The sequence below is a fragment of the Pleurotus ostreatus genome, assembly GCF_014466165.1.
Source record: "Pleurotus ostreatus strain PC9 chromosome Unknown scaffold_9, whole genome shotgun sequence".
In the NCBI taxonomy this organism is placed as follows: domain Eukaryota; kingdom Fungi; phylum Basidiomycota; class Agaricomycetes; order Agaricales; family Pleurotaceae; genus Pleurotus; species Pleurotus ostreatus.
The window spans coordinates 24,166-40,088 of record NW_023503164.1 but is presented as its reverse complement, the minus strand read 5'-3'; the positions used below and the strand labels follow the sequence as shown (position 1 = coordinate 40,088).

The 15,923-nt window shown below is 49.1% G+C and overlaps 1 protein-coding gene across 1 annotated transcript; it reads left to right on the top strand.

Annotated features, from left to right (window-relative positions):
* Positions 1-2,146: 2,146 nt before the first annotated feature.
* PC9H_011232 (uncharacterized protein) lies at positions 2,147-7,777 on the top strand (the record flags this gene model as incomplete). Its single annotated transcript, XM_036780717.1, has 6 exons — positions 2,147-3,355; positions 3,404-4,528; positions 4,601-6,552; positions 6,605-7,157; positions 7,218-7,359; positions 7,410-7,777. 6 exons carry the CDS (start codon positions 2,147-2,149, stop codon positions 7,775-7,777), a joined length of 5,349 nt encoding a protein of 1,782 aa, XP_036626572.1.
* Positions 7,778-15,923: the final 8,146 nt, after the last annotated feature.

Here is a 15,923-nt window from a genome sequence, read left to right as displayed (position 1 = left end):
TGTATCTGCGTATCAGCGTCCAGCGTGTCTTCACGTCTTCATGTCTTCGTGTCTCCGCCTGATGAGCGATGAGTGAAAAGGGATGAGTGAAAAGGGATGAGCGAGCACTGTCTGAAGATAAAGGGTGCGCACGTGGGTCTGGGTCTGGGTCTGCGCAGGGGGTAGACTGCTGGGCGTGAGGGCGAGGGCGAGGGCGAGGGTAAGGGTGGCGGGGAAAGTCGAGCGTCCGTCGTCTTCACCTGTCGTGCTGTCGTGCGGTCCGGCGATGATGTATGATGGTAGATTCTGTCGATGGTGGATGATGGGTGGTGGATGCGACCGAAAGAGCTCTACCACACCAGGTCTATCACGCCAACCAGAGGAAATTGCGGTGTTGCGGCGCCTTGATTGTGTATAGATTGCGCATCCAGTACGTGCGTACGTGGTGCAAATTGCGGGTTTCGAGGAAGATAGGGGGAAATGAGAGGAAGGAGGAAGGAGGGGAATGGGGAGGTTAACGTTACTTACTCACCTATCTATATTATCCGACGGATTACAGGGTGTAATCGGTCAACCTCCTCCAAAGTGGACGCAACAACTTCACACACCTCCGTTAGGGTGTTCTGATGGAGAATCACCTTGTCGCGTCCACCTTTTCTTGTCCCGCCGTCCCTCCACGCCCCCTTCTTCGTCGAGAATCTCGCTGAGCGTAGCGAAGCAACCGTCGCTCCCCGACCCAGGGTTAGGTGACAAAATATGTCCGGGCATGTTAGGAGAGTATACTAATCAAATTCCTACGGAGATATCTGCCCTCCTCCTCATGCTACAGCCCAAATACCGTTTCGGTACGAGGAGGAACAGGGCTCAAGTCGCAGGATGTGGGCCCAAGTGGACGCGACAAAATCCCATCTCTAGGTATACCTTCAGGCTATATGGGAAACCTTGTTGCGTCCACTTGGGCCACTTTCTCCTTGTTCAGCAGCTGCATTACTACCTGCAAAACCACTATACTGGTTCCATGGGTGTGGGAAATGGGCCCAAGTGGACGCAACAGCTCACCAAACCTCCCAATATATATTCCCTAGGACTGGGTCGTTGTTGCGTCCACTTGGGCCCACCTGGGCCTGACCTGTGGAATTATCTTTGTGTTTTATTTAATGTGCCCCTGTTCTCCTGTTCTCCTGACCTGCCTGTTCAGGCAGCTGAGTTTTCGCATTTTCTCACAGTCACAACTCATTACAAGTCCGACCTCATTACAAAATTAGTTTCTCACAGTCAGTAGCTCATATTAGGGACTTCAAATTCCGCTCTAATGACACTTTTTGTAATGAAACATGGTCAGAACCTGCTCCAATTGCTTAGGTATATAGGAGGATGTTGTTCAGAATAACAAAAAACATAAGATGCAAAGACTCCAAAGTAGTTAGGGCCATTTTATGGCAGTCAAGAAGGGCAAAAATGCGAACTTAAGTAGCAAATAGTGAGCTACTGACTTAGGGATTGATTTTCATGGCTTGCTTGAGTGGACAAAGTTGTTCAGAATGTAAAAAAACATAAGTCCAATGTGGGGAGCAAGCTGTAGCACCAGGTCTTCTCATTTAAATTCAGCAAAAATGCGAAGTACAGCCAGAAGGTGACTCCAGGACCTCCGACAATCCCTATAGAGGTTTGATCGGAATCCACCCCTCGGACTTCCTAATATAGTAATAATGTTAGATTTAGCGCGCGCATAATCCACCCCTTTTTGGACGTGGAAGAAAAATGTCAGATACAAATGTCCACCCCTTGTGTAGCCAGGAGCCTGAGGTCGGATCATAATCCACCCCTTAATAGCCGATCCTTGACCTAAGTAAAATCTAAGAAAATATTACTCGTGGTAGATTGTCGCAGTAGGCGAGTGTCCGTATCACAGTGTATCACCCACAAGTGTCAGACGCTGCCAAGACAGGATTCCCACATTGTTCGCAGGATTCCCACATTGTTCGCAGTATTGAGGCTCCGCGAAGCTCCGCGAACTACCCTAGACATCCCCTAAGTGGCCCCTCTTGGTTCAACTGCGACACCTTGTCCACGCAGCACGATACAATAGTCCAGATGGATAGATAGTGCGATAGGTAGGTAAGAGTTACTATAATTAAGACATGTACTCGTGTAAATTAACAGTGCAATGTCAACTCATATTGATCTCACCTTACCTCCCGAAGCCGTTGATTTAAGCTTGTGGATTGGCGTTGGCAAGGAATACTGCAATGTCCCAGAAGCTATAGCGAACGAGCTCAAGTCCCGAATCTCGTTAAGTGACACATCTCGATCCATGCTCCCACCACCACGTCTAACTATATCTGAACTCCTTGCTACCCAATTACCACCTGAAGCGACAACCTGGGTCTTGAAGGATGCAAGGGCCGCTTTCTGCAATATACCCGCGAATACACCACTATCCTACCTCCTTCTCCCCAACCGCCCCCTCCCTCCTCGACCATTCTTGATAAAGCTACGCAACGCTGCAGGTCAAGCAATGCTAGACGGATCTGTCTCAATCAAACATTGGGGTGCACACGATATCTATCTACCATTCGAGGCTCTAGGACTATGGTATGCACTCAGCGACTTCGTTAAAGCTCAGACAGCTTGGAAGACGGCTCTGAGGTGGACTGCCAATGTCTTCCCTCACGACAACAGCTCGCGCACTGCTCGCATGACATCGATCTTCCAGTCTCTTCACTGGGAGGGTCTTATACCTAAGCTAGGACGCGCTTCTGAGGTCACACATATGGCGCAGTTCCTATCGAGCTCGTCTCTGTCTTCATCACATATTGATGCAATGCTTCTTCGTCTCCGCGCTAGATACAGAGACGAAGTAGATCATCGTTCCAGCAAGCAGATCCTCTTGGTCCCTACCCTATCGTTTACGGATCACCTTGGAGCTCTTGCATCTAAAGACACGCAATCACCCAACGAGATCCTGGATAGCTCAGAGCTCTCTAGGATTGGAAACTTCATCGCCACCTCCCCGCAGGACGTCTTGATCGCCACAGTGGGCTACTGGCCCACGAACCACTGGGGATTTGTCTTGATAACAATCTCAGGTAGTCGTGTCCAGGCGAAATGGGGTGATGGGCTTCAACGAAAGGTGCCCAAGGCGTTGGCGAAGGGGATCAGGATGTGGAGTAATCTATATCTGCCGAAGCACATCGTTACGATTGATAGTGGCTACACCTGCGCCTCCCAAAATGACGGCTATTCCTGTGGAATTGTCGCTCTGAATGCGCTCAAGTACCACATCTTTCGCGACACCCTCTGGACAGGGGCTACCAAGGAGCAGCTTCGCATGAACGAATTCCTATCGTGCATGGAGTTCTGCAAAGACAATGATGTGAGCGACTAATCTAATAGTTATTCATGTACTCACAATTATTTGTAGACGGTTGATCCCCCACTGATACCTCTGTTACCGTTGCTGGAGCCACCTATATCACTCACTCCTGCCCCTGTTGTCGCTCCTCAACCCACGAAGCGTCCGCGAGGAAATAGCAAGGCCATTGCTACCCCTGGAACCTCCCCTGTAACGTCCCCTACCAGCTCTCCAAGCCGTGTCATGAAGCGTCCTCGACGAGGGAGCAAGTTGAATCTGAATACTCAGATCGCTCCTATCCTCGCACTTGGTGCCACCTTGCCTGAGGGCGATTCACCCATGGCTTCAGACGATAACCAACTGGACTTGCCGCTATCTAGGGTAAAGAAGGTCGATAAATCCAGGTCCACACTCTCGAAGCAGCGAAACAATGCGGCGGCGACGGATGGCTCGTTTGAACAAAACAAGATACGCTGGGAAGCATATGTCAAGAAGCTTCGCACCCTAGATCCATATGTTGAAGTATACGAAGGGAATCCCAAGAAGATCCGTGACGTCCGCTGCTCATGGTGTACGAAAGACATCAAACAATCTGAGCCATACAATACCTATCGATTCAAGCAGCACATCTCGAGATGCAAGTTTAGAGGAAGCAAACTTCATACCAAGTCGATCGCCGGCATGCTTACTCTTGGCCTCAGTCGTTCGTCTGCCTTGAACTTATCGAAGCCAAAGCAAGGTAAACTCTGCAAGCGGCCTTGCTCTGGGCTTACAGAGGCTCATGACGACCGCATCCCCCAATACACCTCCCGCACTGAGGTTCGTCACGCTGGAGGGCTGAGTCGACCTTCTCTGGCTCTCAAATACTTTGGCCAACCCTTTCCCTCTCTCTCCCAGGAGCAGAAGGACGAGGTAGATCTACATTACCGAAATAGCTGTCAATGGGAGCTAGATCACGACAACGGAAGGGTGTTCTCCTGCAAATGTATTAGGGTGGTATGGTGCCAGGACTCTGAGGGGCTCAAGGCATGTACTGAATGCTTGAGTATCCTACGACTCCGGGCTTTTCAGGTATCGATCTCTCGAGAGGGCGCACCAGACGACCAGAGGAAGTATATCCCATCAAGATATCAAAGCGTTGTAACAGGAAAGATGTACGCTACAAACAAAGGACTGGGCAAGCTTGTCAAGGAGGTACGTACCCCTGTCCATTTCCCCTATCATCGTTGGACTTCGTCGTTGACATCAAACACTGTGATACCACAGACTGCCAGTAAAAAGGGCGATTTCCTGTTAGAGTTCACGGTCGCATTGTCATCTGGAGCGTTCGATGGCAAGCCGTCATTCATTCAGCTCATGGAAGTGATGTTAGAACGTCATAAACGCCAGGAACGTGGTGTTGGTTTACAGAACATGCAGTATGCCACCGACTTCGACCAGTTTTGCCACGAGATACAATGCGTACGCCCAGAAGCATACCGACTCTTCTCGTCTACGTTTGGTGGTCGATCAGAGCGAAGCATGCTACGAATTCGCGCCTCAAAGCCCAAGATGACGGTTGGAATCAGCGAGGCTACTCTTCAGCGTGCTGTCAAGTATCTAGGCGACTATGACTATCCTTCGACTTCACCGCTTGCTTGCGCTGTCGACGATACCAAGCTTCACCCGTCGTTACGCCCTTATTACGACCAGTCCAAAAAGACCTGGTTTCTCCTTGGTTCAACCACGGGCCCAATGATAGTTGCTGACCCCGATCAACTTGACCAACTCATTCACCAGGCATCAGACTCTTTGGCGACAAAGGCGCGCGTTTGGTCTCTTTCGATCCCTCTCTCTAACGTACCACCTCTGGTCATGGCAATCTTACCAATATCAGAAAGCAACACGGCTGCTTCTCTGGCAACAATCGAGGAGTCGCTCCTCAAGCTACTTCTCATTGATTCGCCCACTCCAATAAATATCATCTCCCTCGGATCGGATGGTACTGTAATAGAGCGCAAGGCTCGCCGCCTCTTGATCGAATCCGGTTTTGCTGCGGTTGAGTACACCAGCATCCAACATCCCAGCAATAAGGAGCGCCCCCTGAAGGTCGAACTCCTGTGCATAGGGACACATCGCCTCGCCATCATCCAAGACTCGAAGCATTTCAGGAAGACGTGTCGTAACAACTTATTCACCGGTGCAAAGCAGCTCGTATTGGGCAACCAACTCATCTACTATGAGCAGGTCCGATCAATGGTATATGATCAGAACCGTTCGCCACTGTATGTACGCGATGTCGACAAGTTAGATCGCCAGGACGATCGTGCTGCAGCCAGACTCTTCTCAGCAGCGAACATTAAGCACGCAATCGAGTCTGGTCATACTGGCCTCGCTATATTTCTCTTTGTCTTTGGGGAGGCCGTCGATGCGTATCAGAGCCGTACGATCACCCACGGTCAACGGATTCGTATGGTTCTGTTGGCCTACTTCTTCAAGACGATCTGGAAGGACTTCCTCGCAGAAAACGGATATCCTTCCTCACGCCATTACATCTCTCAAGAAGCCGATGATATCTTAGATATCCTAGTAAATGGATTACTAGGGTTAATCATCATCCACCGTGATCATCTCTCATCGCCCTTCCCGCTCTTACCTTGGATGCATGGCTCTGAAGCGAACGAGCATATCTTTGGACTACTCCGTAGCACTCTCCCAGAGTTTACGATTGTTGACGCCATTCAGATAATTCCCAAGCTAGATGTACGATTGATGGCCGCTTGTCAGCGCACGATAGAAATATCGGACTTTCGACGAGGCGGCGCTGGGTACACACACACACACTTCGACGGCAGTGGCGCCAATCTGGATACTCTTTCTTCCTTCCCGCCTCGTGAAACGTTTGAACAGATCGCTGGTATTGCGTGGATCGAAGCCAATGCAATTTGGGAGGTACTAGGATATTACAGGGGCTTGTCACCAACACCCTCTCTTCCCCTTGTCCCCGTCGCTGATCTCGATGCAGACGAAGATGATCTGTTGGATGCACCAGCAATGGGAGACAAATCACTAGTCGAAGAAGTCTCGGATCGGGCTATACTAGACCAGGCTTTGCAGGCAGCCTCGTTTGTATCTGTGGCACCTTCAAATCACCCGGACCTCTCTGACAGCGTTATGGATACGCTCAACGACTGTGGACTAGCAGCAGCAGCCCTTAACATGCGTGATCTAGCAGCACTGTAAGTCAGGCAATTGCTCAAGCAGTTCGAGTCTCTGACTTCTATCTATCAGAGATGATCTCGCAGACGAGAAGCCCGAGGCGTTGGCAGAGATCCAGGCGGCTCTAAAGCCGATACTTGCGGCGATATCAGCTCTAGGTACTGCAGGTCAGGCTGCAGTCAATGATCTCTTGAAGCAGGCAAGCGAGCATCCCTCAGGCTCTCATGTACATACCAAGGAAGAAGATCAGTTGGAGGATCCCCCATCGAATCTATCTCAGATCTCGGAGTACGATATCGGGATACTTGTAGATGAACGGTGGGCACATCAGAGCAAAGAGACGACTGACACATGCAGGCCGGTCAACCTTTCTGATACCTCCCCTAACGAGGAGGAAGCGGCCCCTGTCAGTGCTCGTGTGGAAGACGTCGAGCGAACACCACGCCAGCTACTTGCACAGAAGATTCACGAAGTGCTGAGGCTGTCTGGCATCAATGTTAAAGGAGAAACGAGCGGACTGGCCCGCCAGTTTCGATGGACAAAGCAGGCCATGACAACTACAGACAAGGATGCTACTGGAAATGCTGTGAACGCGAGGATAGCGGCGAGCTCAAGGGCCAATGTGGTGAGTCTATCGTTTATTACGCAGCGCACAATGGAAACTGACCGTTGGTTTGAATCCTAGCTAATCAACTCACGCAAGTCGATCTTCGCTTCGCTCCCCCTTACAGATGTGCTGGCTACTGCAAATATAACACATCTATTTCAGCTAATTGATGGCTTGTTTGCCATCGTACTGTATGAGAAGAAACTGATGCTTGGACAAGGTAGGTACCTCAACATATATGTATGTTCCTCTACTCACCATGCCTTTCAGTCGTCACATTCTACGAGAAGGGTGGGGGTAAAGCTAGCACACACTCATGGGTATCGAACGCCTCATCTGTCGGCAATATCTCCTGGATTTCCATGCAAGTTTGGACGCCCCTCTCCACCCCAAATTTGTTCCGGTCGATCACGCAGTCTGGTGTTCCTAAATACGGACTCGTCCACTCCAAGGCATTCTTATATGCACTTACAACAAAAGCCGTTACCATCCGAGGTGATAGCTTCATCAAACTTGCTCCCGCCGTCTACAACTCAGTATTTCGACCCCTGAACGCGAAAGAGGGGCTGGTGGTTGAGGCTGTAAAGAAATTGATGGGGAAGAAGCATACCTACGAGCTTGAAGACCTTGAAGGCTAATAGATATTGCCTTAGAGAACACGCCTGTATTTTTGCGCTATTTCTTTCTATTTTATTCGACTTTCTGATGTTAGATCTAATAATCCACCCCTCGGAGGCCCAATTGGGAGGTCGGATCATAATCCACCCCTCCAGATTTCCTAATAAGGTAATTTTTTGTCCACCCTTTTTAGCCCAAATCCCGGCATTTTCCGATCAAACCTCTATAGGGATTGTCGGAGGTCCTTCTGAAGTATTCTGTAAGCACATGACCCAGGGGCTAGGACTCTGAGTTCCAAATGTGAAAAAATGCGAAATGAACCCCCTATTGTCTCTACCTGCACACTACTGCACTCTATTTTTGCATCCCCTTCACCTCTCCATTCCTGCAACTTTTCACCAAAGCAATGGCATCATCTCAAGGGTATGTAGCTATTCTTAGAGCTCTTCTAGTCCCAGAATCATAGCTCCTTTCATGGTCTCTGTAGAAAGCTTTTCTGCTCTGTCTGCAACAAAGATTGGTCCAGAAAGAAGAGCTACAATGAGCATATCAAGACTCTTCACCATGAGAGATATATCCTCTCTTTTGGTGAGTTACCATGCTCCCTTGCTGATCTTGTAGTTGTACCAACTGTAATTAGATAGCAAAGATTACTTGGTGGTTAGGGATGGCATTCAGCATTTGCTTTGCTGTCCCTTATGTGAAGTTCAACATGAGAATGTCAAGAACTTCAGCCACCACTCCAGGAGTGCTCATAAGGTGGTTAAGTTCTCTTGGAAGACTTTGGAAGGAGATGAGGGAGTTGAATTGGAGTCTGAGTTAATGGATGTGGATTTGCCACTCTTAGTTTGTATTCAATCTTATTCAATTTTGCTGTTAACTAACTTGGTGCTTGTTAAGGATCAGCCTGTCTCTTCGCCTACTCCAAAGGCGACACCTCTTCGTCTTCCGTCTCCTGGTCCTCACTTGTCGCCTGCCCCTCTGGTTGCCCAACCAACTACACCACCTGGTCTCGGATCACTACGCTCATCCTCACCAGATCTGGACATCACACCACGTCCACTTCCAAGTCTGCCTACACAGCACGTTACGGCTACTGAACCTGCCATCAGCACCTTGACAACTACCGCTACGTTAGAGAAATATGGTCTTCGAGTTCACCGCCACTACTCTACGGTTCACTGCATGGGTTGTCTAGTTGCCTGGATTCCCTCCAAAGTAATAGGCCATCTTCGCTCACATGGCTTCACTGTCTCTCGTCAGGATGAAGAGCAACTGCTCCATGTTCTGGCCATGCTTCACGTCATCAACAAGGAAGTCCCACTTCGTCCAAAGACGTTAGGGCCACCTGTTGAAGGTCTGGCAGTCTCTGATGGCTACTGCTGCGGTACTTGCGACTACGCCTGCCTGAAGGAGTCAATGATTGAACGTCATATTGGTAAACATAAAGAAGTACCTTCACAATATGGATCAAACTACACGAAAGGCTATGTTCAAACCTTCTTCTCGCCTACTCAACGACATTACTTTGAAGTTACGTCACCACCATTACCGCCTTCAGTTGATTCATCTCTGCTCGACATCTACACCACCAAACTACTGCCAGATCTCACTACCACCACCCACATTCTACAGCCTATTCATCCGCATGAACTACCACTCATGGTTCAGATGACTGGCTGGCATACACATCTAGCAGATTATCTGAAGGATCGACGTCTTGTGGGGGATCTTTTGGACTTGGTTAAGGTGCCTACACATGGGTCTGGGAGTCGCCTGGCTAAGCTTGGTGATGTGGCAAATGAGTACCTTCAAATCGCTGGACGCAGAATCAGCAAGTCACCCTTTGAAGTTCGCAAGATGTTGAAACGGTATCCAATGTATGTCTTATTTATATTGTCCTGGTCATTTCTAATCTTTAATTGAAGGGAAAGCGTCCACTTCAAGCCACTTGAAGACTCCTCCACCATTCGCAACTACTCTACGGTTCTTGCTAAGCTGGCCAACGCAATTATCAAGTCCATAGATGGTACACGCAACAAGTCTGGCTACCAGTTCCCGCTATCTGAAGACGATATCAGACATGCCCACGCCCTCCTTGCATCACTGAAAGATGGTGTCCATATGAAGAGCCAGGTCGTAGCCATGCATACACTGGTACAGCCAATGCTGAGTCGCTTCGCTAACGTTACGGAGTCGGAAGATGGCAGCAGCAAATGGAGTAGATTCATTGAATGCTTCATAGCCCTGCTTTCAATTCAAGATGACGGATCTTTCAAACCGCCTCAGTACATGACGCAACCACTGGCTATCCTCAAGTATCTCTGCCGGGTTACATGCTTCATGCACGCCCTTGGCCATCTTGATGGTTCTGAAAAGGCATTTGAGGAGTAAGTTCCTTGTCATATCCTGTGAAATTCTGCTTCTAAATCCTTGATTAGACTTGTAGAAGACCAAGTCAAGCTTCATCTTGCACTCAATGTTCGCTCCGCCTTCAATACGATTTCGAACTACCAGTCGTACATCTCTTCTCTTGTCCACAACACTACTGCGGCTCCTACGACTATGGTCAGCGCTGATGGTCAACTCATCACATACCACAAGAGTGTTCTGGATGTTCCACGGTTACGGCTTGCAGTTGAAGGACTCGCTGCGCATATCAAGGCTCAAATTACCTCTCTGTTCAACACTGAAGTATTTGAGTACTCGATTCCAGACAACATCAGTGACGACTGGACAACTACAGCTAGAGGCTCTTCCTGGCTAGACGACATCGATTCCATGGTCGCAAAGCCCAATCAGTTAATGGCTGCGCTGCTCAACACGCCTGGTCGTTTCCTATTACGCAAAGACAGTGCTGGTGGTGCTGTTTGGAATCAAGCTGCTGTCTTGGAGGTACTTGGGATCATGCGCGAGATCAACCACTCTCTGGCGCTATACAGCTTCATTACGGCTGGCCCTGATCCACGTGGTGCAGAGTTTGTAGAGCACAAGATTCGCAACTCAAATCGACCTCGTACTGTCTTCCGTTCGCTCAAAGACCTCTGGCTCGTCACCCGTCGCACCAAAGCAGAACATCTACAAGGCGCAGAGTCCTTCATAGCCATGAAGTGCCATCCAGAACTCACCCGCTTGCTGGAGATCTACTTGCTTGGTATACGTCCTTTGGAACAGATTCTGGCTCGTGTCGCTTGGAATGAAGAGACTGCACTGCTGTATGCTGAGTACCTGTGGCTCGACATGGGAAAGGTGATAACTGCAGATACGTTTAGCGAACTCCTGGCCACGTTCATGCAGCAGAAGGCTGGTGTTAGGGACTGCGGCTTGCGCAACTTCCGTCAACTTACGGTTGAGATGGGGCGCGTCTACTTGGGCTCAGAGTTCCAGCTTGCCATGGAAGGTGAAGACGCTTTCGCTGAACTTCGTGGCCACACTACAAGAGTGGAACGTGCACACTACGCACCAGAGGCTGGCCATCTTCCGTCCCTCACCAGCGACATGGTTCTACGCTTTGGTTTCGCCTCTGACGCTTGGGCAAGAATGATGGGCTGCTTCCCAGAGTATCCACCCATGGTTCCGCTAATAGTCAAGAAGCGCAATCAGTTATTTCCCACCACAACTACCTCCACAACTTCTGGTGTTACTGCTGCTACGCCTGCACTCGATACAGCTGCCTTGCTTGCAGGCATACGTGCTGAGATTGCCAATACGGTTACGGGTGCGGTTTCATCTGCCATGGCTCGGGTTATGGATGCTGTAGAGTCCAAGGTGCAGAAATCGGTGGCAGAGGGTGTTCAGAAAGCGCTGTTCATTGCTCAGTCAGAAGGCATTCGCTATGCAGATTCAGCGCCACAGTTCCCCTTGCTCGAGTCTACTTCGACATCCATACACCCGGTTACGCCACTCCAGGAGATTGCTCAAGGGGATTACACCGAGATTGAGGACTTGTATGGAGATGATCCACCAGAACTTTCTGCACCAGCAGCCTCGCTTCCTCCTGTTCCTTCTTCTTCTTCTGCTGCGCCTCTACCACCGACTGGGCCCTCAGTGAATGAGCCAGGATATGCACTCGACTTGCTTCGGAAGTTCTTCAAGAATCCAACTGCTGAATTTAAGTCGCCAGGTCAACGGAATATCGTCGAACATGCCTTAGCTTTGGAGAACAACTTCGTGGGCATTCTTCCAACTGGTGGAGGCAAAAGCTTGTCATATTTGCTACCGGTTTTCAAAGAGCAGCATCTTGGCTACAAGACAATCGTGGTCGTTCCCAACAAGGCTTTACTTCAAGACCAGTTGGTCAAGGCGCAGGCATTCGGTATCAATGCACTTCACTACACTAGCAAGCATCGGGACATGGGCAGGTCGCCATTGGTATTTGTGGCACTGGAAACTGCTATTTGTGGTACATTCGCCAAGTGAGTACTTCTCGATTCGTTACCAGCTCATGCTAAATAGTATACAGTGCCTATGCAGAGAACGAAAGGTGTATCAAACGTGTTGTAATAGATGAAGTTAGGGTTATGGGATTGTTTTTCATATTTCCTAGGGAATTTTTAGGGATGGAATTTTTTCCCTAGGGTAGGGTAAGTGATGGTAGGGAAATGGTGATAGGGAGGACGATAGGGATACAGAGATAGGGAAATGATACGGAGCTGGTGGCAGGGAATATGGTAGGGAAGTAGCAGGGTTCATATGAGAGAGATGGTAGGGAATTGGTGGTAGGGAAAATAGCAGGGATGCATAACACACAGATGCTAGGGGAAAATGTAGAGGAATGGTGGTAGAAAAAACATTAGGGACACAATAGGGTACATGAGAGAACACTGCTAGAAGACTAGTGACAGGGAAAACAGTAGCAAAGGCACTAGCATGAAGCTTAGGAGCAAGGAATGGGGAAACCATTAGGGATGGAGTGAGAAATGGTGCTGAAAATGCCAAAGATGAAAATAGGGATTGATAAGATGTATAGAACAGTTGTGTGGCCGTCTTGGACGACCTGGTGTGTGGTGGGATGCATTGGTGGTGTGGGGAATGTTGTAACAGATTCCATCGATGTATATTATTACAAGACGGAGTCAATGGGTCAGTGCGTGGGAAGACGAAGTGGGTCAGTGCGTGGGATGTGGAATGGGACAGTGCGTGGGAAGGCGGAATGCACATCGGAGCGCTGACAGTTTCGTGGGAAAACGGAAGCAATTTCGGGGCGGTCATAATTTCGTGGGAAAGCGGGTAGACATCAGTCAATAGCGGGTGAGCACTATACGCGCTGTGTGGCCGTCCTGGACGGCCACAAGTGGATCATGAGTAAGTATGGACCAACAAAAACTCAGCATATATGCTGTAGAGTATGTTTCTGACCGTCCAGGACGGCTATACGCAGTGCATGTCAACAGTCAACTCCACAGCAAGCAAGTCAAGTAAGTGGATACACGCAATCACGATTATTTGGCGTGTCGGCGAAGAGCGGCGACAGGTAAAGTAATAAATAAGTAAAGAGTTGAGAAGAAAGCATCATTTATGGGTTAGTTGAAAGTAGAGATGAGAATGTGACAACTTGAACTTGCCGTCCCGGACGGACAAATGTGGGCACGTTCTTTGTGTGTGCATTATCGTTAATGAATACAGGGCAAACAAAACGGTGGTCGAAAACTACAAATGTATGTCACGCGTCACGATTACAAATTTATGTCACACGTCATTATGTACAAATTTGGGTCGTCGCAATTGTCATTTTTGTCACGCGTCACATTTACCAATTTGGGTCGTCACAAGTAATATTTTTGTCACGCGTCACATTTACCAATTTGGGTCGTCACAATTATTATTTTATTGTCACTCGTCACGATTACTAATCAGTCACGCGTCACGGGCGCTTAGACTATGGAAAAACCGTAGTCGTCTGGTCTTGGGCGCCTAAAGCGCTGACAAATCCCGCCCTTCCTATTTGGGCGAACGGCGCCTCTCTCACTACACCCGTCACCACACATCTTCGCCCTCACCTCATTACCAACAACCACACCATACAACACAACGACTATCACTCTTAACAATGCCATCCCTCTACATTATCTCGACAACTCTCGCTTCGCGTCGTTGCCGAGGACGACGACAACAACTCCAAACAGCAGTAATGACGGCGTTGATCGCCAATCAGGCGACGATCGAGGCAGACGGGAGACACGACTACGAGTCGTTGACTCACTTCGTCATCGTGTAAGTCAATTTCTTTGTCGTTCGCTCTGCGCTAACTTGTTTTAGCGGGGCCCTGCATAACAGCCCCTCAGAGTCACAATCACACGTGACTGTGAGGGGCTACATCGACGACGCCCCCGCCATAACCATTCACGTCAAATTTTCGCGGCGATGGAACGTAAAAGAAGTCAGGACGTTTCGGGGGGGACTGGCTTTGACCGCGTCCGACTTGGATTTTGTTTGGTAAGTAATGTCACATATACCCTTCTATTCATCACTAACACCTTTTCGCAGTGATATATAGTAGCATTATGTAGCTTCCGATTTTTTGTCGACAGAATTGCTTGTAAAATTCGCGATCGATGTAGCTTCTGACGTCGACCATTACGTAGATGTTGTTTTGGCCCAGGTAAGGTACTAACAAAGATAATTAAAAATCATGCTGACAATGTTATATGTAGGCCACCCATCGCCCTCGACTGCTCGCCAGCCCCGACGCAGATCTCATTCATATAAACGAGCTCTATCACTGTAAGTTCTTCACTTGCTCTACATAATTGACCGTCCAGGACTGACATATTGTTTCATCCTCATTTCGTGCTGCGTTACGCGACGAATAATACAAGCAGCGTGTCCAACGACACAAATACACGGTGAGTACGTCCACGCCTACTCATTTCGTGCGTGCTGTGTTACGGCGACGAATAATACAAGCAGCGTGTTCAACGACACAAATACACGGTGAGCACGTCCACGTCTATCTTGACCGTCCAGGACTGACAATTTGTGTCATGTTCATTTTGTGCATGCTGTTTTACGCGACGAATAATACAAGCAGCGTGTCCAACGACACAAATACACGGTGAGTACGTCCACGTCTATCTTGACCGTCCAGGACTGACACATTGTGCTGAGACCTCAGAGATAATGAAAATACTTATTGAGTACTGCGTTTTCGTACACAAAAGTAAAACTAATGACGGGAGGGGAGGGGAGACGACTACGATATCACCACTACTAGCGCCTTTTCTTTGCTTTGAACGGGTTTGTTGGCTTCTTTGTCAGCGCGGGGAGATCTTTGAGCTCGACGTCAGTGCTGTGAGCAGAGAATCTGGTAGGTTGTCGATGTGGCGGCTGTTCAGCGTGTGAATGCAAGACTGCTGTAGAACAAAGTGCACTGAGCCGTCCGTATTGTCATGAGATTAGAGTAACACAAACCTTTGTTCCTAGTGAGGCTTTGGAGAAACGACGGAGGCCTTGGCTGTTCAAACTCATCTGAGTCTTCGTTCGACAGTTCTGAGGGAATTGGCGGTGAAGCGTTAATCCCTCGACCAATTGAGTCTACAGTCTCTTGTGATGAGTGTGGCGCTGCCTCTACCCCAGAATTGAGGTGATCATTGGCCCCAGACCTGAGGGCTTGCAGATTTGCAAGTCGCCCAGCACGAGATCCTTCCGCCTTTCTGCCCAGCTTCGTCTTTCCAAGAGTACTTCCAGGCGTAGGTGAGGTAGGCCTCGGCGAGAACCTGACACGCTTGCTATCTTTGTCCCGCTTTTTCTGAGGCGTGTCGGGATATGGGTCACGGTTTCGCCGATGCGAAGAGATTGTAGGCTTCTTGGAGGTTGATTCGTCACCCACATCCATATCTGGCTTATCAATCAGATCACCTTCGGTAGGGATGAAGCTGGTCATACCATCGTCGGAGTCCAAGTCCACAAATAACGGGATATTGGAAGGTTCTGCGCTCTGATGCCTTGAGACACTGGGAAAGCTACGTATATCCTCGTCCTCGTCCAAGTCGATGGTTATCTCATTATTCGACAGGTCATCCCCAACCAATATCTCCGGTTGATTCTCGTTCTCGCTCCCCGCTGTCGAATTCCCCTTGTTGACGTCCACATGCTGAAGGTCAGGAATAAGTCCCTCAACATCGACTGTTGCTAATATTCAGATATGCGTATGAATTAGACCATGAA